This window comes from Pelobates fuscus, chromosome 2, assembly GCF_036172605.1.
Source record: "Pelobates fuscus isolate aPelFus1 chromosome 2, aPelFus1.pri, whole genome shotgun sequence".
NCBI lineage: Eukaryota > Metazoa > Chordata > Amphibia > Anura > Pelobatidae > Pelobates > Pelobates fuscus.
The window spans coordinates 434,903,356-434,930,450 of NC_086318.1; the positions used below are offsets into that span (position 1 = coordinate 434,903,356).

Consider the following 27,095-nt stretch of genomic DNA (forward strand, 5'->3'; position numbering starts at 1 on the left):
ACATAAACAAACGGTCACCATCTCACGATATCACAAAACAAATACTCCACTTACAAGCCCAATTGAGAGACATGGAACAAGCTAAGACAACTTATTTATTGACAAAAACGAAACAAAAATGAAACATAAATTTTTCAAAGAAGGGAACTGGGCAGGAAAAATATTACCGGCCCAAATCAAATCACGAGCCTTATCCTCCAGAATAGCATTCATCCACAACACTGACGGGGACAAACTTACTAACCCACTAGATGTAGTGGAAGAGTTTGGCAAATATTGGCCTCTATAACTTAGCGGAAGACACAACTAACCATGTACCTGCACAAAGTGATATTGATACATTCCTACAGGAGGTACACCTACCATCCATCACTACGAAGGACTGCCAGAAACTGGTACAACCATTCACTGTGCAAGAAATTGTGGACACCATAACTCAACTGCCGAAACGTAAATCACCTGGACCAGATGGGTTTACAAACCTTTATTATTATTCCTTTAGAGATATTTTGGCACCACATATGACCTCAACTATTGCCTCCAAATATGCTACAAGCACACATAAAAACACTCCCAAAACCGGGGAAACCCCCGACTCACTGCTCCAACTTCCGACCAATTTCCCTCCTGAATTGCGACACTAAAATTTACGCCAAACTGTTAGCCAACAGGATAACCCCTATCTTACCACACATTGTACATAATGACCAATCAGGCTTCGTTAAAGGCAGGCAGGGCTCAGATAATACCAGGAAGATCCTCAACATATTATCCCACATAGAAGCGAAGGGGAATGAGAGTATCCTATTAGCCCTGGACGGCGAAAAGGCCTTTGATAGGCTAAATTGGGCTTATATGACACCAGTCCTGATTAAATACGGCTTCCCACAAAAACTCATACATGGCATCATGGCACTATACAAACACCCTACTGCTCGAGTTTCCCAGTTGGGGTTTCTTTCAACGCCATTTACCCTTACTAATGGCACCAGACAGGGATGCCCTCTGTCTCCCCTACTTTTTATACTGGCACTAGAGCCCCTAGCTTACAAAATTAGACATGATCCACTTATCACTGGCATACGCATAAATACCGACGACTATACATTATCTATGTTCGCCGATGATATTCTACTCTCCCTTAGCGCACCGGAGATCTCTCTTCCTCGACTCATAGACACACTACAGGACTACGGATGTATCTCGTACTATAAACTCAATAGTACTAAGACACAGGCCCTACCACTACATATATCCATATCAAGGGTAAACAAAATGCGTCAAGACTTCAACTTTGAATGGAGACAAAAACACATTAGGTACTTGGGGGTGAAACTGTCTCTCCATCCCCCAGAAATGATGACCCTCAATTATGGTTCGTTACACCACGTATGTGCATCCCATTTCCAACATGGAAACACGTCCACTTATCGTGGCTAGGTAAATTAAACTCTATCAAAATGGTGTTACTTCCCAAAATTCTATACATATTTAGAATGTTACCGTTATATGTTCCACCATCTATTCTAAAACACCTCCAAACAGCTCTAAATTTATCTGGAATAAAGCAAAAGCTAGATTACCTTTATCCCTGCTGCAACTTGCACAACAAGAGGGAGGGCTGGGATTCCCAAAATTGGCTGCATACTATGAAGCAGCCATCCTAGAATCAGCCATATGCCTCCATGCACCTAGACATTCACTACAGTGGGTCGACATGGAACACAATAAAACACTCCCATGCCAATTGTTACATGTTATGTGGTCTCCAAAACTGTATAGACCACAGAAAACCCAGTTATACCCTACCACTAAGTTGTCCATGAAAATTTGGGACAGAATATTAACTAAGATGTATGACAAAGGGAAATTTTGTACACACGCCCCATTAGGGGCGCTAGAAGGGGTGACAGCAGAACTTTCGATGAAACCTTGGTGTATTCATGGGATCACGTATATCAAAGATCTCTACTCCCATGGCAAATTGTTGGCCTTCCCCGAATTACAGACAAAATATAATCTACCTACCTCTTTCACGTTTCGATACCTACAATTGAAAAGCATAGTACATAATAAGGTGTCGTTACAACCATCGTTGATAACACCCCAAACAAACCACATCATAACCATTTTTAACCGATGTACTTCCTCACCGACCAAACCCAAGGCATTGTCTGTCTGTTATAAAACTCTACTGGGACACACACCACCTCATTCCTTCGCATATGTTTCCCAATGGGATAAAGAAGGCATACCGCACCTCACAGATAACCAATGGATTCATTCATTGAATGCTCTTAAAGGTCTCACATCTTGCTTCTCACACATAGAAGCCCACAAAAAAAGTAATCTATAGGTGGTACCTGACCCCACAGAGGCTTCACCAAATCTATCCAACAGTAAGTCCCATGTGCTGGAGATATAACACAGATAACGGTAAAATGACCCACATATGGTGGGAATGCACCCTGATTAGACCCCTCTGGTTGCAAGTCCAACATATATTACATAACATGTTGCATTTCTCGACACCTCTTACACCACTGGTGGCTCTCATGTTGCTCTTCCCACACACATGGAATAAAGAGGCCAAGAAATTAGCCTCCCTTGTTATATTGGCAGCCAGGACACTTTTGGCCCAACACTGGAAGAACTCTTATTGCCCCTCACGTAAAGAAATACTAGACAAGCTATACCAATATTACAGATACGAGGTGCTTTCCTCTGAGTCCCACTAGCAGGCAAAGCATACTGAACAGATGTGGAAACCATGGCTCACATCTCTATACCCCCCAAATTAATATTTGAGTCCCAACCTGCACCTACTAGTCATATGTCACAGTTACTGATATGCTCATAGAGACTCATGGTATGAATGCGGAACTCCTACCAGTACACATTACGGAACACCACAACACATTCATGTGCAATGCTAGACAAACGAATATTATTAATGTTAGATGATAATTTTGATAAAGATGACTGTTGTAAACTGTGTTCGGATATCCCAAAATGTATTTACCGATGTATACCTGTTCTACACTGTACAATACTGTGCCGAGACCGGATGCTGGAATCATTTTGTACTTTTCTTATTTTTGTATCCCCATTTTCGTATTACTTTTGCAAAATAAAAAACTTTAAATCTTAAAAAAAAATAGAATTGGAAATGTTATAAACAGAACATATAAAATAAAGGATGTGGTTGTATAGGAGTATAAATTAGTCATATTTTAAAAATGATATTTTTGGGTCAGGAGGTCACATGATTAGGATCAAGTCTGTTCTTCACATGACTCGGGATAGATTTTAATACATTAAAGATCTGCATATAAGTTACAACTGGTGGCAATTATCCAGCCAGGGGTTTATGAGGAGCAATGAATCTTAGTACATCCGAAAGTATGGATGGTCGCAATTATGGTAAAATGAGGTGAAAACAGGGTCGTGGAGGAAACAGTAGAATAAAAAAAAAAAAAATTTATTATAGAAAGCTAAAAACATTTATGTAAGTAAAATAATAGTATTGTGAAAAAAAATATTTAAAATTGTATACATATATATATATATATAGCTGCATAGTTATATGGGTCAAATACTGCATTGAGGCCATTTGGTTCTGGAGTTTTCAAATTAAAAACCCAATTCACCTCACTTCTGCCTTTTTCATTTTTCCAATTTCGTATTTAATATACCACATTAGGTGCAACCTGTATTTGTTATATCATTATTATGATTTATAAAGCGCCAAGGATTTCGCAGCGCTGTACAATAGGTGGACCAACAGACACGTATTTGAAACCAAAGCAAGATGGACGCACAGGAACAGTGGGATTGAAGGCCAGCTCAATGGGTTTACATTGTAAGTTTCTAGCATAGCATATTGTGTTGTCTTTCATCTATACAACTTTTAGAAAACCGGTTCACTTGAAAATGAACCGGTAATGAAAAATGTAACCTAAATGAAATTACTCAAATGTACTACCCTCCCCTGCCCCATCTTTTGAGCTTCGAGAGTGTTACTCTTCATGTAACACCCACCTCCCGTCCATCCTAGGCGCTTCCTGCTGTCTTCTTTGATTTGCTATGCTTGAAGACACTTCCCCAAGCAGGGCCAACCACCTTGGTGACGATACACTGGCCAGCATGCCGGCGTTTGAATGGAGTGACTGACTCCGTTTCTATACCCCCTTGTGGTACTAGCAGCATCAGCTAGGAAGTTTTCATAGCAACCAAAGTACATGCACTGTGGTTGCTATGCTTAGGAAAGCAGAAGCAGGTGCAGGAGGTCTGTGGGAGGTCTTTTCTGCTTTCCTTTGTCAGTCAAATAGTCCTATGCCGATCATTAACTGAGAAGTGCGAGAAAGACCTATTTTAAATAGGTATTTCTTCCAATCTATGCGTTTTAAAATGAACATATGGGGTGGGAGGGTGCATATTTATTTTCCAGGTATCCATGATTAAAGGACACTCAAGGTACCTGAACGTCAAACAATAAATCTGACAGAACACAGGGTAAATAATCATCCCCCCTCCAATAAAACACAAAATAACAACTATTTACAATTAAATTTTGGTGAGCTTTTTTTTTTTTTTTTAATAAAAGTGGAAAAAAATAGAACTTGCCATTATTTTATTTAAATATATCATGCCATCAGTTACTTCCAACCACTTTCCCTGAATAGTCTGGTCTTTTACAAAGGTCAAAATCATCTATCATTCAGCAATCCTAAATATGGCACTCATGGGTGTCCTAACATTGACTGATTTAACCCTTTACGTGCCGTATGTTGTTCAAACGGTTAAACAGCATGGGGGTGACAGAGGTTAGCAGATATTGTAGGTGTTTTCAAGGAGCCTGTGCAACGAATCCTGCAGAGCGTAGTAAGGCTGGGAGGGAAGAGGCTCATAAGACAAAACTTTCCAATTAAGAGCTTTGTGGCAGGGCTGGGCACTGCAATGCTTAGCCGCTCCCTGCCTGTTCGTGGATCAACATGACTTTGCTACAGAGACAGAAGGCAAAAATGGAAAACAAACTTAAATAAGTACAATTTTAATACTAAACAGAGGTAACTGTAGACACACAAACCACTGGGGAGACACCATATGTTCTTTAGAAGATAGTTAATTTATGTGTAGCGCAGGCCTTGTCTTACAAAACGTCACATAATAAAAAGAGGTCTATTTATAGAGAAATTGTGTCTACATACTGAAAAAACTTTCATACACCAAAAACGCTAAATCTTCTTTATGTAGGAAAAGACATCTTAACTCTCTGAGACAATATGTTCTAAATCTCTCTATAAAAGACATGTTCTGGAATTCTCATACTTCTAGCATAAGATGTTCTAGAACTCATTGACAAAGGATAAGATGTTTAAAACTATACACAAACAGGATACCGTATTTGGAAAAGCTTGGAAAATGGTCTGGAGCTCAATAAAAATGGACAAAGTAGTGTATCAAAGGGATCCTATTAAAATCAAAAAAGAAATTTTAATTTTACCGTGTTCTTCGATCTTTTCGAATTAATAAAATTATGAAAACGTTCTAAGACATGTTTAATTGGTATACTAACCAAATCAAACAGTGTAAATTCCCAATAAATAATTCTACAAATTACAAAAGAAAATGACTCTCTGAGAAAGTCCCGTACTTTGCCCAGATCAAACTCCTGCATTCCTTGTCCCTCCTTGCATCCAGTGTTTTTCTTACCTCGTGTCACCTAGGATTCACCCCTAACTTCTAGACTAGCAGACACTAAGACACTCACCGGGAATTCAAAGGAAATTACACATTTTAGACAAAAATAGCCAAACATAGAGCAGAACTGTCTTGGAGAATTTTGGAAATTCAGCTTAAATTTACAAATTTACTTCAAATCCACTACAATTCTAACTTTGGTAAATAGCCCTGTATTTCTCTGCCCTTGTAAGCTTCTGCACAAATCTTATTCTCTGCAGTTTTACACCATACGTGAGTTCCAAAATACACACTTTTCAAGAGACACTCCATTACCCAAATAAAAAAATAAACAAATCTCTATTTAGTAGATATAAATCACATAGAAAATGTGCATGCATTTAAAGGACCACTCTAGGCACCCAGACCACTTCAGCTTAATGAAGTGGTCTGGGTGCCAGGTCCAGCTAGGTTTAACCCTTTTTTTTTTTTTATAAACATAGCAGTTTCAGAGAAACTGCTATGTTTATATAAGGGTTAAGCCAGCCTCTAAATCCTCTCTAGTGGCTGTCCCACTGACAGCCGCTAGAGGCGCTTGCGTGATTCTCACTGTGAAAATCAAAGTGAGAAGACGCCAGCGTCCATAGGAAAGCATTGTAAATGCTTTCCTTTGCGACCAGCTGAATGCGCGCGCAGCTCTTGCCGCGCATGCGCATTCAGCCGAAAGGGAGGATCGGAGGCGGAGAGGAGGAGGAGAGCTCCCCGCCCGGCGCTGGAATAAAGGTAAGTTTTAACCCTTTCCTCTCCCCAGAGCCAGGCGGGAGGGGGTCCCTGAGGGTGGGGGCACCCTCAGGGCACTATAGTGCCAGGAAAACGAGTATGTTTTCCTGGCACTATAGTGGTCCTTTAATTATGACTTTTTTTTTCATCGGGGGATTATTTAAAAACAGCTTGCAAAAGTTACCAATCTCTTGTCTGCAGCCTTTGCAAGCCCTCCCCTACTAACTCTGCCCAGGCTTTCTGTGGCTGTCCAATCACAGACTTCCAAATGCAACTCAATGAGAAGTTTTTGCAAAGCAGGTGCTCTGGGCAATTGCTGCATCTTGAGTTTATCTTCATTGAACTACACAAACCAGGAAGTAACAAGACCAGGTGTCTGATTGATAGCCAATTGATAGTCAAATCCTGTCGCTTCCAACTCAAGAACATAGCGCGCATCCGCCCATATCCAACGCCAGACGCGGCTAAGATACTGGTTCATGCTGTTGTTCTCTCTCGCCTCGACTACTGCAATCCCCTTCTCACCGGTCTTACATGATCCCAGCTTGCACCGCTGCAATCTATAATGAATGCGGCTGCGAGGCTTATTTTCCTGTCCGGTCGCACCTCCGACGCCTCCACGCTCTGTCAGTCCCTGCATTGGCTTCCAGTTAGATATAGGGCCCAATTCAAAATTCTGGCGCTCGCTTACAAATCCCTATATAATGCTGCTCCAACATACCTATCCTCCCTCATACACAAGTATGTCCCGTCGAGACCCCTGCGCTCATCCTAAGACCTACGCCTATCCTCTGCCCGGATCCCCACCTCTGACGCTCGCCTTCAAGACTTCTCTAGGGCTGCACCTATTCTGTGGAACTCCCTTCCCTCCTCAATCAGACTTTCACCCAGCCTCCATTCCTTCAAAAAATCTTTGAAAACTCACTTCTTCTAAAGCGTTATCAATTAAACTGTCAGCAGGCTTCTCATCCCCCACCCCATGACTTCTTTCCTGCAACTGTCAAAAATGACCTACCAAGCACTCAATAAGCCCTTCTCTAACAAACTATTTAATTCCCCTACTTTAACCCTTTGTGTCACTATACCCCACTCCCTCTAGCATGTAAGCTCATCGAGCACGGCCCTCAACCCCCTCTGTTCCTGAACGTCCAGTGGTCTGATCTCAATTATGTGTCTGTTAGTCCACCCATTGTACAGCGCTACGGAATTTGTTGGCGCTATATAAATAATAAAATAATAATAACAAGGTTCATTTATAAAAGTGTCAATTTCTATTGAAACCTGCAATTTTTGCAAAGTGATAAAGAGGATACACTCTTCACATATAAAGTAATTCAGCAAGCGCTTCAAGCCTTCACAAGAGTGTTTTTCTCTGTACTCTGGAGCGTATACAATATTTGCAAATGGCTACACGACAGCCTCAATTTGCCAAATGCATGCCAACACAACAGTTTCTGCACCCTATACCTACTATATAGCAGTCAGGAATGTGAAGGTAAACTACAGGAAAACAAATGGATGATTTGCAGCATGACACACAGAAAGAGATAAGAATTTGTATTCCCCCTTTTTATATTAAAAAAAATGGTTTTATTTCAGTTTGCTTTCTGTAATAAATACATGTGTGAATAAAGGCTTATAAGAAATATACATCTCTCCATGGCTGGAGTACAAAGCTCGGACTGATTGTTACCATTTATAAAACATAATGATGTCATTGTTCTATTTTGGAGAATTACTCTAAAGCTTGTTAATACATTTCTGATTAACGCCTGAAAAACGAAACGTGCCAATCCTACATGTTCATTTTGGCGTGCCACAGGAATTTCAATAGGACGTCCACGGATTATAAGGTTAAAAATTCTATAATTTCTTTGGCGTGTGGCAGGACTAATTGTGACTAGTGAATCAACTAAAAACATTGCTCTGCAAATGGTCTATAACTGACTCATCCAAAAGAAAACCAATTATAAAGTTGTTTGCAAAAGCACTTTATATTACAGGGCCTTACATAACGGGAGTGTAATGGAGGGAGTACAGTTCACAAAACCATTATCCTGTAATGCACAGTGACCACATGGTCACCACCCTTTGAACTCTTGTGCAGGACTTGTTCCCATTGCCATACCTTCCAGATGTGTGAAAGGCACTCAGAAAAGTGGAGGGTGTATAGCAGAGAAAACAGGTCATTCCAGTATATGCATAATTAGCACTGGGTGGGACGTTCTTTAATGTGGTGGTATATGCTTTCTTGCCACTCACAGTTATTTTCTCCAAGGTACCAGAAAACCACAAGAAAGGACTCCGGTGTAAAATTAGGACAGTCCTGACAGGCTCGAGACAGTTGGAAGCTATACAGTTTACACTACATGTGTCTTAGCACATTGATTAGTGACAAAGCTATCTGGTTGTAGTCATCTGCAGGATTGAAGCTCTCTCGCTGTCTGCAAGTAGAACATGGGGTGGGTTACTACCCAAGAAATGGATCACTGGAGTATTCTTACCAGAGATAGACCAAGGGGGCTATAATGGGCTTTTATGAAATCTGCCCTCAGGGGCCCTTATGATGCTATGGAGTAAATATGTCTCCTGGAAACACAGTAACATGTTCCTGTTTTTATCTAATTTACTGTGGAATATTTCCAAAAGATGTCATTTTTCAAACGGGAATGGGGTAACTATCTGCTCATCATGTGTTTGTAATTAAGCAATAAATCATTGTATTGTCTATAACACTGTGCAGAGTACTCCGATAAAGTGATGCAATGAATCCGCTGATCTGTGAAGTAAATTATGAATTTACTGTCTTGCTCAATATCACTCCCTCAGGGAAGAGGTTCAGTTTCTATTACAGGATCACACGATCTTTTCAATAAGTCAAATAATTATCTAACTAAGCAAATATTTACAGCCTGTGAACCACTCTGATGACCCCAAGGGATCATAAACCCAGGCTGGCACCAAACCCAAATCTTTGTGTATGCAGGGTAATTTGCAACCAAAAGAAATATTAAAGGGGGTGGGGGATTTTCCTACATGAAATGTTAATATAACCGGTAACTAATAACATAATTCAATTAGAGGGGCACTGAGGGCTAGAGCTGACCTCCCTTTTTTATCCCCTTAAGGACACAACTTCTGAATATTTCCGTCATGTGTCCTTAAGGGGTTAAGTTTAATGGAGATAATGCATTAAAAAAAAAACACTAACAAAGATAAAAATATATCCACATTTGGGTTTTCCTCCTTTATAGTAACTCTGTAGCTTTTGCAGTGACAAGGAAGTAACTGAATTCTTAATTGATCCTGGTTATGCTACAGTGTTTATTAGGAGCACAGTGCATATGCCATTTGGAATACACAGTTGTTCCAAACAGTTTAAAAAACAAAACTATTGGGAATACCTCCAACAGTCCTTGATCCATAAATAGGACACCATAGAAAAGGCCCAAGAAAGTGGGGTGAGAGTGTGTTCCCTGTGAAGAAACTACCCCTGATTATTTTGTTACTTTTGTTTTTCCCTGTTCAGTAGATAAATCTACCAAACACCAAACACCCCCCTGGCTCATTCACTTCAAGCAAACCGCCAATTAAGTGCTCTCTTTGTTCGCACAAAAGGAGGCAGCGGTACTTGGTCGTCGAGTGTCTGGAACCAAAATCGGACACTCGACTTCCCGAACGCCGGACAAACTACACGAACGCCTGCTTCCTTTTACCGACCAGCCAGGATATCGCTATTCGGTAGATTTGTTCCCACGAACTAGGGAAACAAATGCTACCTATGATCCAGGGGAACCGTTCGTGGATTTATTCGTTTTTTGTACTTTGCGAAATTTCTGGGCAGGAGCATTGTGTGCTGTTGGTCAAATTAAGACCTCTGTGTAACTTTTGAACCCCTGAACCGACCTGGCTGATTTTTGAATATGTTGGTTCCCCAGATTGGGGCTATATATCAGGGGATATGACTTTTGTGGGGTTCCCATGGAGACTGGGGTACGTTCTGAGTTTTATGGAAATGTATGTTTTTTGTGTTGGGAGATAATTGAGTTTAGTATAGTGCTTGACTCAATTATCTCCCCAGTACAGGGAACAGATTATATTATTGTCAGTAGGAGTGCCCTGGACCTGAGAGCCAATGTACTTGCAGAATGTATTTTGTCACTGCCCCCTCTCAGGTTCAGTGGGGAATGCCCCTGGAATATGTCAATGTAATCCCTGACATTGTTAACTGCATATAAACCAGGCGGTTAGCCTGAATAAAGCATTCCTGTTATACCCTTCATCTAGTTTAGGCTAATGTTTGGGTATCTATGTACTTTGCTGGGAGAATATACTTGGATGCTGTATTTTGTCTGGAGAAAAGTTCGAATTAACACCCGAAATGCGAGCTATAATCACTCAGGCTCTAGCAGTTCGGGAGAAAATAGGCGAACGGGTATCTGCAATACCAGCGTTCGTTACATTCCCAAATACTCTGTCCATATGAGAGGGCTTCCGCAGATTTTAAAAATTTACTTTAATAAGTTTACATTGCTTGACTCCTACAATCTACTGTTGCATCTCTCATACTGCATTCACTGCAGCCCAGCAGAGAGGGCTTATCACAGAACACTGGAGGTAGCTCTCTTTCGGGGACGTCTCAAGTCACTGAGGAGTCTCCGAGCCTTCCTCTGGCTGACAATGTGTCACTCTGAGAACACAGATGCCTAGTGCTGACAGATGGACTCTGTGCACTCTGAGTAGCGTCTTCCATAGTGGTCTAAAATTGGCTGTGCGGCATACAGTATATTTCACTGCACAGTCAATCAGGACCACTGTAGAGTTGATGTGATAACACTATTGTGGCTGGGAGTAGGCCGTAAACCTGACCACACTTTGGCACATGGTAGCTTGGAATTTAGTTTCCATGTACAATTAGCTTTGATACAATTCAAACATTCCTCTCAAGTCTGGATATTGTGTGACAGGGCGAGGACGATTGTGTCGGATGACTGTGTGAACCCTGTGACATGTTTCCTTGCATTGCCAGTGACATAGTGTAGGTTACTAGCATGACCTTTCCCATCACAGGTTTATATGCGACACTGAAACACGGCCATTCTGGCATCGCTCGGTTGTCCATGTTAACACATCAATCTAGTGACTATATTGACACTGCAAGTTACTCTTGCATCAATACTTTGGCCATTATAAAGCAATTTGTCATCAATTATGATGCAGAATGCTTTACACTGGTCGCATCTTACACTCCTCAGGGTCTGTACCATTTGTTGACGTCAATTCGACCATGTTCTGGTGTCGTAGATATGATGTTAACTAATAGAGTTTCACTACAGGCTAAATAACATTCAAGCTTCCTTGCCTGTTGTGGACCCTGTATACCCCAAAGTGCGCTCATGATGTATTCAGTTAATTTGTTTTCCAACTCTGACTTGTCTGACTACTTGAATTCTGTAATCCTGACCTCTGCATGTCCCTGTAGTGCTTTGACCTCAGCTTGTTTCTGCTTACTCTCTGTGTGCTTGCAGACATTTTGCCTGTCTGTATTCAGTGTTAGCCCGCCATTCTGTCTTGTTTCCACCAAGGTTTGTGTGTTAGGGTTAAGCACACACTTACAACAGAGGTCTGTATAGCACATTGATATGAGCGTAATCACAATCGTACAATGTTATCTATCCGTGCCAGTAATACGCTAGCACAATGCCACCACCTTATATTTGCACAATAGGTAAGCACTCACAGGTGATAGGTAAGATTGTCACTGTACAGACGCCCAGAAGTAGTACAGCACAGAAATAAATACAGAATAATCCATAGAACACATGGGTCTATGAGTGAAGAATATAGTTCTATAGTACTCTGAGGTTTTTTGTAATAAGTTGTTGTGGTTTATTACTCCTAAGATCAGAATATTGTTTCACTTAAATCTTTGTCAGCAGACTGTTTTAAAATGCAAGAGTTATATTTTCTAAGTCTGCTAACTTTAAAACAAGGGGCTTTATCTGATCTCTCAGACTCAGATAAAGCCCCTAAAAGAATTACTGCAGGGTCTAATATAGCTCCCTTAATGGTATGTTAAACAACTAAATGGATCAAAAATGTAGAATTAAAGAAATTTCAAAAAACAACAAAATACCTTTGAAGTTCCCACATTTACAACAGCAGGACCCCTTTATATGTAAACAATGGGGACATCCTACTTCCTTGCCCAAGTTGCCTCTATAATGCTCACTCCAAGTACCTGCACCCCTTGTAATTTTGAGTCCACCATAAGTTCATTACTTTCCATCAACATTCTAAAAAGGAGATGGGTTATTCTCCAGAGAATATGGAAAGACTCTCCTACACATAATTACAGCCATAACATTACTCTAACAATAGCCAATGTTTATTTTGTGGGGGGGTTTATATGTTTTGTATACATAGCCACGTAACTGGGTTATTTTATTTATTTATTGTCGCTTTCCAGAAAACGATGACAAGAAATGTCAACATATTTTTCCTGGTAAAACACCTATGTATCATCTATTACATAAATAAGGATCAGTTTTTTTTATGCATATTTATTTTAATAAAATCCTACGGACACTGTAACTTCTCTAAAAAACAAAAGGATCATCGTACATTTGATTCATACAGAGATAATACATGTGGACTCATCACCTTGAGCTGGCAAGTCTGTAGAGAAAACCAAACAGAATGCCAATAACTGTGGCAACATGCCAACATTAATTATTCAAAATGGTGGCGCCCATGAACCTGTATGGACAGGAGAGGTAAGATGATTCCACAGCATATGCTTTTATTTGAGCATAAGGAGTAAAGAATACACTTTAGTTTTGTTATTATTGGGAGGACATGACCAGCGGACACCTGTACTGCCTGGGCTAAAGAGCTCTGAACCTGGAAACGGGACATTTATTGGATATAATAACTTTAGTTATTTGCAAACCTGAACAAAGTGGGAACCGCGAATTCTGAAAGATCCCCTATGATTCTGAGGAGAGAGGAAATGCGTATCACGCTATATTAGTCTTATATTCTGCCAAATCCTGTCAGCAGGTTTCCATATATGTGCTTTCACAAGTGACCTTGAATAAATGTCTGATGTTTTAGATTTTATTTATGGGTACCTGCCATATAAAAATGTTTGAATGACAAGGTTGCCCTCAGGTAATATACATAATTTAAACAATGCTATGTTAGGTTTTGTTCACTTGTTTGATTATTTTGGCTTACATTTGCAATTCTCATGCAATTTCTCACAATTGACAATTTATTAAAGGGACACTGTAGGCACCCAGACCACTTCTGCTCATTGGAGTGGTCTGGGTGCCAACTCCCACTACCCTTAACCCTGCAAGTGTAATTATTGCAGTTTTTCATAAACTGCAATAATTACATTGCAGGGTTAACTCCACCTCTAGTGGCTGTCTACTAGACAGCCACTAGAGGTCACTTCCTAGTTTCTAGCACAGGTTTCCTGTGCTAGAGCGTCGCTGGACGTCCTCACGCTGTGTGCCTGCGCATTACGTCTCCCCATAGGAAAGCATTGAAAAATCATTTCAATGCTTTCCTATGAGGAGACGTAATGCGCATGCGCGGCATTTCCGCGCATGCGCATTAGGTCTCCTCGGCCGGTGAGCGAGATTAGTCTCGCCCACCGGCCGACGTAATCACCAGGAGGAGCGTCGCGGAGGCGGAGACAGCGGCGAGGGACATCGCCGCTGTCCCAGGTAAGTCACTGAAAGGGGTTTTCACCCCTTCAGTAACCGGGGATTGGGGGGTGGGAGGGAGAGGGACCCTCCAGTGCCAGAAAAACTGAGTTTTTCTGGCACTGGAGTTTCCCTTTAAATAGTCCTTTAGTGTTAAAGATATTGTATTTTACCTACAGCATCTCTATGGTCAGTGAGCGAGGGCCAGTACTCTTTCGGCCTGTCTACTGTCAGTGAGCAAAGGTCAGTATCCTTCCAACCTCTCGCAAAGGTCAGTATCCTTCAAGTCTGTGAACAATTGCCAGTGCTCGTCCAGCCTCTCTATGGTCAGTGAGCGAGGCTCAGTGTCCCTACAGCCTCTCTATGGTCAGTGCACCTCCAGCCTCTCTCTGGTCAGTGAGTGAGGGTCAGTGTCCCTAAAGTCTCTCTCTGGTCAGTGAGCAAGGGTCAGTGTCCCTCCAGTCTCTTTATCATCAGTGAGCAAGGGTCAATGTCCACCCAGCCTCTCTCTGGTCAGTGAGTGAGGGTCAGTGTCCCTAAAGTCTCTCTCTGGTCAGTGAGCAAGGGTCAGTGTCCCTCCAGTCTCTTTATCGTCAGTGAGCAAGGGTCAATGTCCACCCAGCCTCTCTCTGGTCAGTGTCCCTCCAGACTCTCTCTGGTCAGTGAGCAAGGGTCAGTCAGTGCCCCTCCAGCCTCTTTATGGTCAGTGAGCGAGGGTCAGAGTCCCTCCATCCTATTTATGGTCAGTGAGCGAGAGTCAGTGTCCCTCCAGCCTCTCTATGGTCAGTGAGCGAGGCTCAGTGTCCATACAGCCTCTCTATGGTCAGTGCACCTCCAGCCTCTCTCTGGTCAGTGAGCGACGTTTAGTGTCTCTCCAGCCTCTCTCTCGTCAATGAGCGAGGGTCAGTGTGCCTCCAGCCTCTCTCTGGTCAGTGAGCGAGGGTCACTGTGCCTCCAGCCTCTCTCTGGTTAGTGAGCGAAGGTCAGTGTCCCTCCAGTCTCTCTCTGGTCAGTGAGCAAGGGTCAGTGTCCCTCCAGCCTCTCTCTGGTCAGTGAGCGAGGGTCAGTGTCCCTCCAGGCTCTCTCTGGTCAGTGAGCAACGGTCAGTGTCCCTCCAGCCTCTTTATCGTCAGTGAGCAAGGGTCAGTGTCCCTCCAGCCTCTTTATCGTCAGTGAGCAAGGGTCAATGTCCACCCAGCCTCTCTCTGGTCAGAGTCCCTCCATCCTATTTATGGTCAGTAAGCGAGAGTCAGTGTCCCTCCATCCGCATTATGGTCAGTGAGCAAGGGTCAGTGTCCAACCAGCCTCTCTCTAGTGAATTAGCGAGGGTCAGTGCACCTTCAGCCTCTCTCTGGTCAGTGAGCAAGGGTCAGTGTCCATCCAGCATCTCTCTGGTCAATTAGCGAGGGTCAATGTACCGTCAGCCTAACTCTGGCCAGTGAGCGCGGGTCAGTGTCCATCCAGCCTCCTTCTGATCAGTGAGCGAGGTTCAGAGCCCCTCCAGCCTCTCTATGATCAGTAAACAAGTGCCAGTGCCCCTCCAGCCTCTCTATGATCAGATCTCCTCCTACAAGCATTGTGTATCTGGCTGATCCAAAGAATCCAAACAGTTAGACAGACCAACTTCTGTCTGTAAAATACTTATGGAACGTAGCAGCACATTGAAGGGAGGGCAATTAACCAAAACAACAGACTATGACCATTATAACATGTATCATGCTGTATGCTACAACATGCAAAAAGTAATTGTTTAATTGTAGATGCCCTTTGACAGCTAGAGATCTTCTGGCATTCTAAGTGTTAATATAATTTCTAGGTCTGGAAGAATGGAAGGGGCACTAGCAGCAGACGGTCTCCCCTCTACCAAACACCAAACACACACCTTTACTGCCAGAGGGGCCTAGATCATACTGAAGAAACACAACAAAGGCAGAAACACAAAGCCAGGCGGTCTGCATATCGTCCATCCCAGAGATGGGTCCTTCCAGTAAATGACAGCTTTTATCCCAGCAGACTCCGGTTATGTACACAGAGACCTTTGTCTGAGGTTTTTTTTGCTGGGATTTCCCAGCAACTAAACACTACAAAAATATTCTCGTTCTCTGAAAGGAGGTTATGAACCAGGCAGCTCTTCCAGAAGTTACAAATTAACTCGTTTTACGCACAACAAAAGAGAACAGACTGAGCCCAACACAAGCACCTTAGTCTGCTTTCTGCAAATTTAGCTCTAAAACAATGCTGCTCTTTTGTGATTTCTTAATAATACTTTGTCTCATAAGCCGTGCTCACATTCCGGTTCACGTTTGATCTCAAATTTGCAGGAAGACAAATTCGAGTAGTTTTATACAAGTATTACCATGAGTAAAGCAGCACAATGAGTGACTGGACATATTTATGAAACAAATACAATTTGCACAACTACGCATACACTGAAAAAAAAAAATGTTTTATGCATTTTCTATATACCCATTCAAAATTGGTTGGTGCCTCTCTGGATTGCCCCTACTTACTTAATACTTACAAACGGATATACTTGTGAGTAATTGCTGCTAAATTCAATCCTTATTCTACTTCAATTCTCAAATGACTGATACAAATGAAAGAACTATTTATCATAGTGCAGTAACGCTTAGCACTTGTGTTAAGTGCTAGTTCTGTTTGTACATACAAGTGATACAGTCTATCCAAGAATAAAAGGCAAATCAGTAAAAACAAAACATTGCGGGTCCTACTAGTGGTCTGGCTGGATCACTGCTCTGAGAGAGGTGGGCTACAAAACTTGCAGTAGACCCTTTTTAGACAACAGATTTCTCTCTCCTGTGATCAGACAGGGACTGCATCATAATTCATTAATTTGCAGTAAAACAAGAACTTCCTTCAAGAACCCAATGAGTTAATCCAGACTATAATGAAGTACAAGAATCTCTCTTTTTTTTTTTTTTTTTGGGAAGCTTAGATAAAATGTAAGCGAAAATATTTTAAGGTGTGGTGTTTAGTGTTTCTCAGCTTGTACAACACGGGGGGAAAAAAGAAACTGCTGAGTGTAGTTTTTGATATTTAGAGACATAAAAAGCATTTCTGGAACCCATCCCAGACTGGGAGGAAGGCACGTCCCAGGCCCTGAAGGCCTATATGACGGGGCCGTCTCGATAAAGCAGAAACACAAGTCTTCTCCGGCCAGATGGTCCAATGCGAACAAACGTCTGTATATTTATTCCTAACAAATATCCCTCAAGCATGACAATATTTATTATACAATTATCTCCCTAAATCCCGTAAAAGACCGACTCAAGACCGGCCGAACCCTGCCAGATTCTTCTTTTTCCTTCCCAGCGACTGCAATCAGTCTCCCTGAATTATCTCTATTTATGTTCTTCGGGATACATGGAAAAAATGCATCTCTTGTGGTTTATCTTTGATCTGCAAATAAAATGTGCAAAGCACAGATGCTTGGTGCCAAGAGGATTCAGTATGCTTAAACTTCGGTCATATGACTTTACAGAAGTATCTTTTCCAAGGCGGGGAGAGAACTCAGCCACACTTAGAGAAAGTGCCAGGAGGGTAGCGGGGAACGGTGACCTCCTTTCGTGCCATTTCCCTCTAAAAGTTGGATTTTTGTTGGATTATTCAGAATAGTGCTAAATTAAAATCATTCTGGTGCTAACACGACTGCTTCACTCTAAAAGCCTCTGATAAAAGATCCCCCCCTGCCCTCCCCCGCAAAAAAAGTAAAGGTAAATGGGACAGCCGATAGGGACATAGATAACCCCAGGCAGTGCTAGCCAATGTTAACCTTACAGGTGCTTGTAGAATACATTTCCCATAATGCTCAGTCAACTAAAAGGCTCAGGAAGACCGGGCTATATATATTAGCACTACTTTTGTGATTACATAACATCATTACCTGCGATGTCATGATGCAAGTGCCTTTTAGGCCATGTGGTACTGTCACTCCCTGGCTAGAAGACCTCTCAAGTTGTAGGTCAGACTCTGCCTTCTCCGTCGATGGCACCTTGGTGTGTACATCATAGGGAACATTAGCATGTACCGGGCATCCAAAGTCGCACATGTCCCAGTATGAACGGATATTTCATAGTATGAGAATATGTGAGAAAGGCATACCAAACGACACATTACAGCTCTCCGCGTCCTTCAGAATGAATATCACGTAAATAGAGGACGTGTTGGGGTACACAGGTCATTGGGATACGATAAGGAGATTAAGGAATTAAAGAGAAGTAAAGAAACATTCAACTAAATGAACAGATAAGGAAAAGGAGATAAAAAAAAACAACAATTTGTGGCCCATTAAGATGAGATTGTTCAACATACACTTCAATTACAAATGGTGCAATGTGCTGGTTTGATACAATCATAAGTGTTGAAAAGTATATTTAAGTAGAAAATGGCCACTAGTCAACTATGAACCTGTTAGGAATGTTTGCCTGGTTTTACGTTTGTACATATTGTAGTATTTGGCTGAGTGAAGTATAGCACAAGTACTGCAAAGAATAAAAGACGAACTTAAACAAATGAAAGCCTGAGTACAGTTCATTCCAGGACAAGTAAATAGTGTGCAGGCTCAGCATACAATGTGAGGGAGGATAGCTCTGCAAACAGGAAAGCATACATTAATAAACACAGAATTCTCACTGCCCTGTTACAATGTAACCCTCCATGCCATCACCAAGACAAAGGCTAGCAGAAAGAGATACAAAAGCAATGAAATTGGATTCTTTAAACAGTATCTCCTATATTTTATAAATCTGTATTTGCAAGATTTGAAAAATAAAACTATTTGTAGAAACCTTTATCTTGCAACTGGGCGATGCCATCTTAGCTCCCTGCCAGTCAGTGTTATCAGCTTTTTACCTTCCACCTGGGAGTCCGCATGGAGAAGAGGAGAAATTAAACAATGTTTCTGTTTCACTTCATTTGCATTGTGTGCCCTGGCTGTGCCTGGACTGAACTGGATTGAGGTGTAATTTGCTAAACAGTTTAAAGAATTTTAAAAGAAAATGGAGAGCCACATAACTATCAGGTGATTTTTAAAATGATACCAAACAAAATACTAAACTTGCCACAGTGCAATGTGTTTTTGGAACCCATGTTTTGGTTTATCAAAAGCTGTGGTTAAAACAGCGCCCATTACTAAATGCTGAAATTCAAAATGAAGTCTGGAACACGATACCTGTCTGTGCTCGTTTGCATGTCAAGCTGGGAACTCTGGGATAGCTGTGGAAACATGATTTCACATATTTCTGTGCCCAAGGGGCACTTCTCAAAGTTTTGCAAACGATGCACAGTATTTTTTTTCTAATATTGTAATTTCTGAGAAGTGGTGATGTTGGTGTGAAGTCAATGAAGGGCTCCTGTTACTTTTACTAAGCAATGTGAAATATAGCATTTTTTGGGGGGGAAACTGTTCTAGAGGCTGTCATTTTCTACAGCACAGACCAAGTGAAACTCGGTCACATGACACAGAAGTTCACAGGAAAGCACTGAATTCACTTGCATCAACAATGTAGGAGACCATGACTGCAGGAGGACTTCATGGGAGGTAGAGCGTTGAGTAGCACCGAGGAAGTCTTGGTGCTGGAAAGACGTGAGCAAAGCACTAAACGGGCACTAAACAAGACAGAGTCACTATACCATCAGTAATACAGGTTTGTATACCTAAAGATATAAAGATATATTGTTCCGCTCTTTTAAATGAAATGCTGTTTTCCAAGGCTGTAGATCACGTTCACCAAATGAGGGGTAACTTGGGCATATGGAACTAACAATGAAAATACTCGTTTCAGTTCAGGTATTTGCATTAAATATCATTGTAGCAAATCGTCCTATAGATAGTATGTCACATTGTGCTATGGAGAGGAAAGCATTACCTTCAATACTGCGTTACAGGTTTGAGCTGGGGTGAACCCCAGGGGGAATTTAAAAGGATATAAAATAATAATATTGATCTTGTGCACATTTTGCCCCATTTGAGGGGTAGGAAAGTTCTTTGCAGTAAGTTACATAATGATTCACCTAACGCACTAATTTCACAGACCTCGGAAACAGCAAGGATGGAACCTGTGATCTTCAGATCGATACAGTAAACATATTAACTAACTGAGCTATCCTATAATACTAATATACATGCTTTAAAGGACCACTATAGTGCCAGGAAAACATACTCGTTTTCCTGGCACTATAGGGTCTCTAGGTCCCCCCCAACCTCAGAGTCCCACTCCCGCTGGGCTGAAGGGGGAGGGAAGGGGGTTAAACACTTACCTTTTCTCCACCGCCGGGCTCCTTTGGCGGTGGGGACTCTCCGCCTCCTTTCCAGTCATCGGCTGAATCCGCATGCGCAGCAAGAGCCGCGCGCGAATTCAGCCAGTCCATAGGAAAGCATTCTCAATTTGAAAATCACAGTGAGAAGTGCGGAAGTGCCTCTAGCGGCTGTCGATGAGACAGCCACTAGAGGCTGGATTAACCCATAGGTAAACATAGCAGTTTCTCTGAAACCGCTATGTTTACAGCAGAAAGGGTTAATTCTAGATAGACCTGACACCCAGACCACTTTATTAAGCTGAAGTGGTCTGGGTGCCTATAGTGGTCCTTTAAGGCAGTTCTGTGTTGTTTAATTATGGTGTCAAAATTCACACCACTGAACACAATGTTTGTAGGAGCTGATACTCTATGGATGCACCCGTAACATAGAAAGGGGAATCTCAATAACTGAGATGTGCATTGAGGAGTCACCGAGTTTCCATTTTCAGGATTAGGAAACGAGTCTGGTCTGCATGGGCAGGGCTTGTTGATTACCTTACCTCCTGATCAAGTCATTCTTTTTGCATCAGAGGGAAAGTTTTGTTCCCTAGGTGGCTGTGCCCATTTTGCATACCCTCTCCACCCAGTTTACTATTTGGATGGGACAGCCGCCTTTCTCCCCTTGGAAGCATTATAATAGAGAGCTTTCGCCTCTGGGGCATTCAGCTACATATATTTAATTGTAAAACACTTTAAAAAAGAGAAAGAAAAAGTTAATCTTTAATCTGAACATCATAAAAACAGTGTGCAAATAACCTATTTGACCTTTAAGGTGCTGGAGGGGTGCCTAATGAATTGGCACATCATTCATGTCTTTTTTTTTTTAGCATGGTTTATAACTGGTGGGAAATATGGCAAGGAATAACTAGATTGTCCAAAGTGCCCCGTAGCAATAATTAGTTTTTTTTAAATTCTGTATAAAAACTGTTCTGAAAAACCACTGACTCATTAACACCAGGTAGGAGAAGTATTTTACGCTCCGCTGATAAATAAATAGAAGGTTTCTTCTACTATCACATCCAGATGTGCCCTTCCTGAGCTCGCAAGTTACACAATGTATGATGTAATCAGGGTGATCACGCTGCAGTCAGACGCAGGAATCAGACAGTGACAAAGTAACCCTTTAGATGCCAGGTCTGTTCCTGTAGCCCCAGGATTCGGTTTCTCATTACACAGATCAGATTTTAATGGGAGATGAATGTCACTTGGCGTCTAGTCTGCCCTTTTCCTACCTGAAAGCACAACTTTGATTCCTTGCTTTTATTCCACAGTATTAGTCTCTACCTTCTCTGCTAGAATGCAATTCCATGTATCCACAACTTAATCCTTACCCTCTTTTAATTGCACACGTAAAACGCATGGCTTTAGATCCCTTGCGATGTTCGGAAGTATCCGTTATGAGATGCCCTGTAAGGGCCATATCCTAAATCTCAGTGAGAAGATTTATTACTACATTCACAGCACCGCCAGCTCATGTTATTTTCCATGATACCGGTTTTGTTTTGGCAGCTTAGTGACAAGCACCAGTTTTACTTGGCATCTGCCATCTGTCATATTTCTTCGCAATCTAAAAACCAGAATCATTAGAAATATTTAGATTTCCTGGCATCGCTCAGCATCCCTGTGCTTATATAAGGCACCACGCTCTGCCACATTCCGGATACGCTTTTTGTTAACTATGAAAGCAGATAGGAGATTAGAATTGAAAGATGGGAGATTATTTTTCCCTCCTGGAATAAAGAAGCACTTTATCAACTCAATATGAGTGCCCGGTTGGACATTTTTCTTTTTGTTTCTGTGACACTCTCGCAGCCAGTCCCACTGTGTTTTCTTGGACACATCACACATCTTCAGGCTGATTGGCAGAACATGAAAAGTGTTGCCCCATGCTGCAGCACAGAAATAATTGAATTATTGAAAGCAGCTCATTTGGGATCTTTTCATAACAGATTAGCAGATTCCCCTGATGCAGCAGTAGAAGCACTTTTCATACTCTGCCCATCAGCATGAATAAGTGATATGTATTTGCAAACTCATGGAGGATCTGGCAACCTTGGTTAACACAGAAACTTTACAAGAACTGTTACCTTATTTATTAATAGCTATTTGCATCATTGTTTTTGTTAGAAGGGGGAAAGCGGTTGTCTGTTTATTTAAATAACTGCATTTCCCAAGATCCACCGAATGTCATTTTGTATCCTGTATGTGCTCTTTCACAATGACTTGCAGCAAGGCGCTCTGATCAGCTGTGAGAATGAGTTAGAGTTTAGTCAATTATCCTCCCGGGTGAAGTGATGGGAGCAGGTTTTATTGTGAAACAAGATCCGCCTGGCATTCACGCACAGATCATTTCCCTGAATACTAACCAGTGAGTGAAGATAACAGAAATCTTTTCCTAGAGAATACGTAAAACAGGGTCACTGAGTGAGATCTGGTTTCTATTTTTCTGTTTTACGAGGTCAGGATTTATTAAGATGTTATGATGTGGGTTCAATGCTTTGACCTATTTCAGAACTAACCTCAAGTCAGGATTGTCACATTAACACGGGATTTTGTAACCCAGGCCCTGTACAGTGTTAATGCGATATGTTTTTGTTTTTTTTATTCCTAAAATTAGAATGAATATCAAATGTACAATTGTTAGAATGTTCCAAATCTCCACAAATATGACACATTCATGGGCTGCAATATTTGTAGTTCTCAACCCATTAGGAATGAAGGGAATTCTAGTCCAGCAGAATCTGGATAACCGAGTATACACAGTATATGCATCCATTCTAATAACCTGCTCATGGTAGCTAATTTATAGGTGTCACTGGCCAGCCCAGCATAACAGCTATAATAAACCAAGCATGTCACTGATAATAACTATACTGTTAATTAACAGACATATAAAGCTGCCGAGAGGTTGATTATTAAGATTTTACAGCTTGTCTTACAATAAGATGCAGCTGTCAAATAGCATTGAGGATCCTAAAAGGCAGTGGGGTGAATGACACACTCCTCAGGAAAAAATGTTTCTATATAAATATAATGGTTAATGTGTATTATGGTAAAATAATGTGGTACGCGCGGCACTGTTACACATCTTTTATATTCCAAGTTATTTTAGTAATCGTGGTAGTTTGTTAGGGTTGAAGTTAGGGTTAGTGAAGTGTAGAGGTTAAAGGATCACTATGGTGTCAGGAAAACAAAGCGGTTTTCCTGACACTATAGTGCCCCGAGGGTGCCCCCACCCTCAGGTTCCCCCCTCCCATGGCGCTGAAGGGGTTAAAGGGCTCCCTCGGCGCTGGTGACCTATCCTCCCTGTCCGACGTCAGCTCCCGTCAGGAAGACAGCCACCAGAGGCTGGATTAACCCCAAATGTAAACATAGCAGTTCTCAGAAACTGCTATGTTTTCATCTAAAGGGTTAAAACCTGAGGGACCTGGCACCCAGGTGTCCATCTAAAAATTACTCCCCATTGCAAACCTCACCCTGTATGTGATCACCCCCTGTATGTGATCATTGGGGATAGACAGGCCAGCACTGCAGTCACAGTACCCCAAATAACTTGTGCATGCTGTGTCTGAAAAGTCCCCATTTGGAACAGTAAATCCAGGAAATCACATTTTTACAATGGTCTCAGAATTCTGTGTTTAATATTGTGTTCTTCTGCGACACGCAGTTTTATGAACCAAAATGGTAATACAAGGAAAAAAAGATTTATTTTAGATCCATAAAACACTATAATGAATCGAGAGCCATTCAAATGACCAATTTAATAATTACAGTATCATACTTACTGTTCGATTCGAGGAGATAAATACAGCTTTGGAAAAACCTGAGTGGCTTCTGCATCCTCAAAACTGACAGAAAGGAGGGCCACGTCTTCTCCTGGGTCTTCATTAACATCCTATAGGCAGAGAGGACATTAGATAAGGTCAGGTAGAATATTACAACATTCTAGATAATGTACACAGAACTTTCATACACTAGTTTATAACCTCTACATACTGACACATCGAAAATGTAGGTAAATAATGTCTACATACCGACACGTAGAAAATGTAGGTAATTAATGTCTACATACAGACACGTAGAAAATGTAGGTAAATAATGTCTACATACCGACATGTAGAAAATGTAGGTACCGGTAAATACTGTCTACATACAGACACAGAGAAAATGTAGGTAAATAATGTCTACATACCAACACATAGAAAATGTAGGTACCAGTAAATACTGTCTACATACAGACACAGAGAAAATGTAGGTAAGTAATGTCTACATACCGACACATAGAAAATGTAGGTACCGGTAAATACTGTCTACATACAGACACAGAGAAAATGTAGGTAAATAATGTCTACATACCGACACATAGAAAATGTAGGTACCAGTAAATACTGTCTACATACAGACACGTAGAAAATGTAGGTACCAGTAAATACTGTCTACATACAGACACGTAGAAAATGTAGGTACCAGTAAATACTGTCTACATACAGACACGTAGAAAATGTAGGTACCAGTAAATACTGACATGTAGCAGTTTATTGGGACAATGACAGTTGTAAGATTGAGGTTGCTGTGTCTATCATGGAGATCTAGACTGTAGTTATATGTGGTAGCAATTTGAGATTTAAATGTCAAGTTCCCTTTGTAATGCCACATAGGAGCAAAATGTATATCTTCAGCTTTACATGTGTCTTACATGTTTTACTTTAAATGTCTATATAAGTCCGTATACAATTATTGTACAACCTGTATGGAGTTGTAATCTTTACCCCTTGGGGTTTGGACCTTTGTTTAGCATTATATGAATGGAGCCTACAAACATCATCATCAAAGCAATACCTTACTGCTATAGGGAATTGATTCTTCTAAACTTATTATCTATGAGGTTTTTTCTAGGTTTGCAAAAGACTTGTACTCTCTCTTCCTAAATTCATTATGGCAATCAAGATATAGTCCCCTGACAAAATATTCCCAAGTAACGTTAGCTGGATTTTCCTCAAGGGTCAGGAAATTGAAGTTTGAATTACATTCACTAGGGTTCCAAAATGGAACTATACCATGACCCCTATGCTGATTGGACAACCTTAAGCATCAATGGATTTGTAGTTCTGCAGGAGGTCTGTCCTAATGTGTTGTTATAGATATGTATAAACTGCTCTTTTTAAGGACTTTACTTGGATGTGAATAGCACACGGAAAGTGGAGCAAAGAGACAAGGCACCAAGTTAATCCTATACATGAAATAAAGGCACTGTTACTTCGCACGTAATTCCAAAACCAATGGAACATCAACATTAATACTTTACACAGAATGTATTCAATAAAACACTGAATTTATTTTTATCGTTGGCTATTTTTATAACCTTAGAAATATTGAATATCACAGCCAGCATGCGTGAGTAAAAGACCAGATATTATCACTGAATAGTTGGCATTTGGGAACAAGTGATCCTTTCATACGTGTGCGGTTTGATTCAGGGAGATTTGGGTCTCAACATATTGCGGTTTCACTGTTATTCCATAGCTTAGTAAGTTGGGTAATACATTTCGGCAAAGCTTGTATTGTGAAACGATAATGCCATCGAGGCATTCTGGAGACATCGTGGCAACATTTATGAGTAAATATTTGCATTGCTTCTGTCTCTCAGTCAGAGTGTGCCTTTAAAGTAGCCAAGCACTTTGTATAAAAGAGCTCCAATGGCTAGATATCAGCTTACGGGCAGGGCTCTCTTACCTCTTGTATTTGTCTGTGTATATTGTACGTTTCACCACTAATTGTACAGCGCTGCGGAATCTGTTGGCGCTTTATAAATAGCACTAATAATAATAATAATAAATAATAATAATAATAATAAAGGAACATGTGTTCCTAACGCTAGAGTGTTATACTAACTATTTAGATTTATGGAGCCCCTTAATTAAAGGGACACTCCAGACACCCAGACCATTTCTGCCCATTGGAGTGGTCTGGGTGCCAACTCCCATCACCATTAACCCTGCAAGTGTAATAATTGCTATTTTATAAGTCCCACTAGAGGGACTTCCAGCTTCTTAGAACACGATAAGTGTTTTAAATGACGCTGGACGTCCTCACATTATGCATGAGGATCTCCAGCATCGCCAGAATCCCCATAGAAAGACATTGAATAATGCTTTCCTATGGGGAGGTCTAATGTGCACAGCCATTGCCGATGGGGGAGGAGCGTAGGATGAGCCTGACCCAGCGCCGAGGGACATTGGCGCTTGATTCAGGTAAGTCACTAAAAGGGTTTTTACCCCTTTCAGCAACATGGGATGGGGAGTGAGAAGGAGGGAGCACTGCAGGATCCTGCAGTGCCAGGAAAACGGGTTTGTTTTCCTGACACTGGAGAGTCCCTTTTAGCAAAATAAAGCTTTTTATTTACCCTATTTCACCTGGTGTGCTAGTTTCACCGTGGCTGCCGCTGCTCCCAGGCTGAGATCATTACGGATTATATCAGCCAATCAAATACTTCCCCATAGGAATGCTTCTCTATGGGGAGGGACTAGTGCGCGCTTGTCGAGACCTCGGAGGAGGTGGGGCCGCGAACCAGCGCCAGGGGACATCAGGTGCTAGGATCCG

General features: G+C 41.4%; 1 protein-coding gene across 1 annotated transcript in view; it reads right to left on the bottom strand.

Moving 5' to 3' along the window:
• BABAM2 (BRISC and BRCA1 A complex member 2) overlaps positions 1-27,095 on the bottom strand; it is a 259,581-nt gene that overhangs the window by 150,438 nt on the left and 82,048 nt on the right. Inside the window, exon 7 of the mRNA XM_063444100.1 lies at positions 24,281-24,390. Coding sequence (XP_063300170.1) covers positions 24,281-24,390 — 110 coding nt within the window. The remainder of the gene's footprint in view (positions 1-24,280; positions 24,391-27,095) is intronic.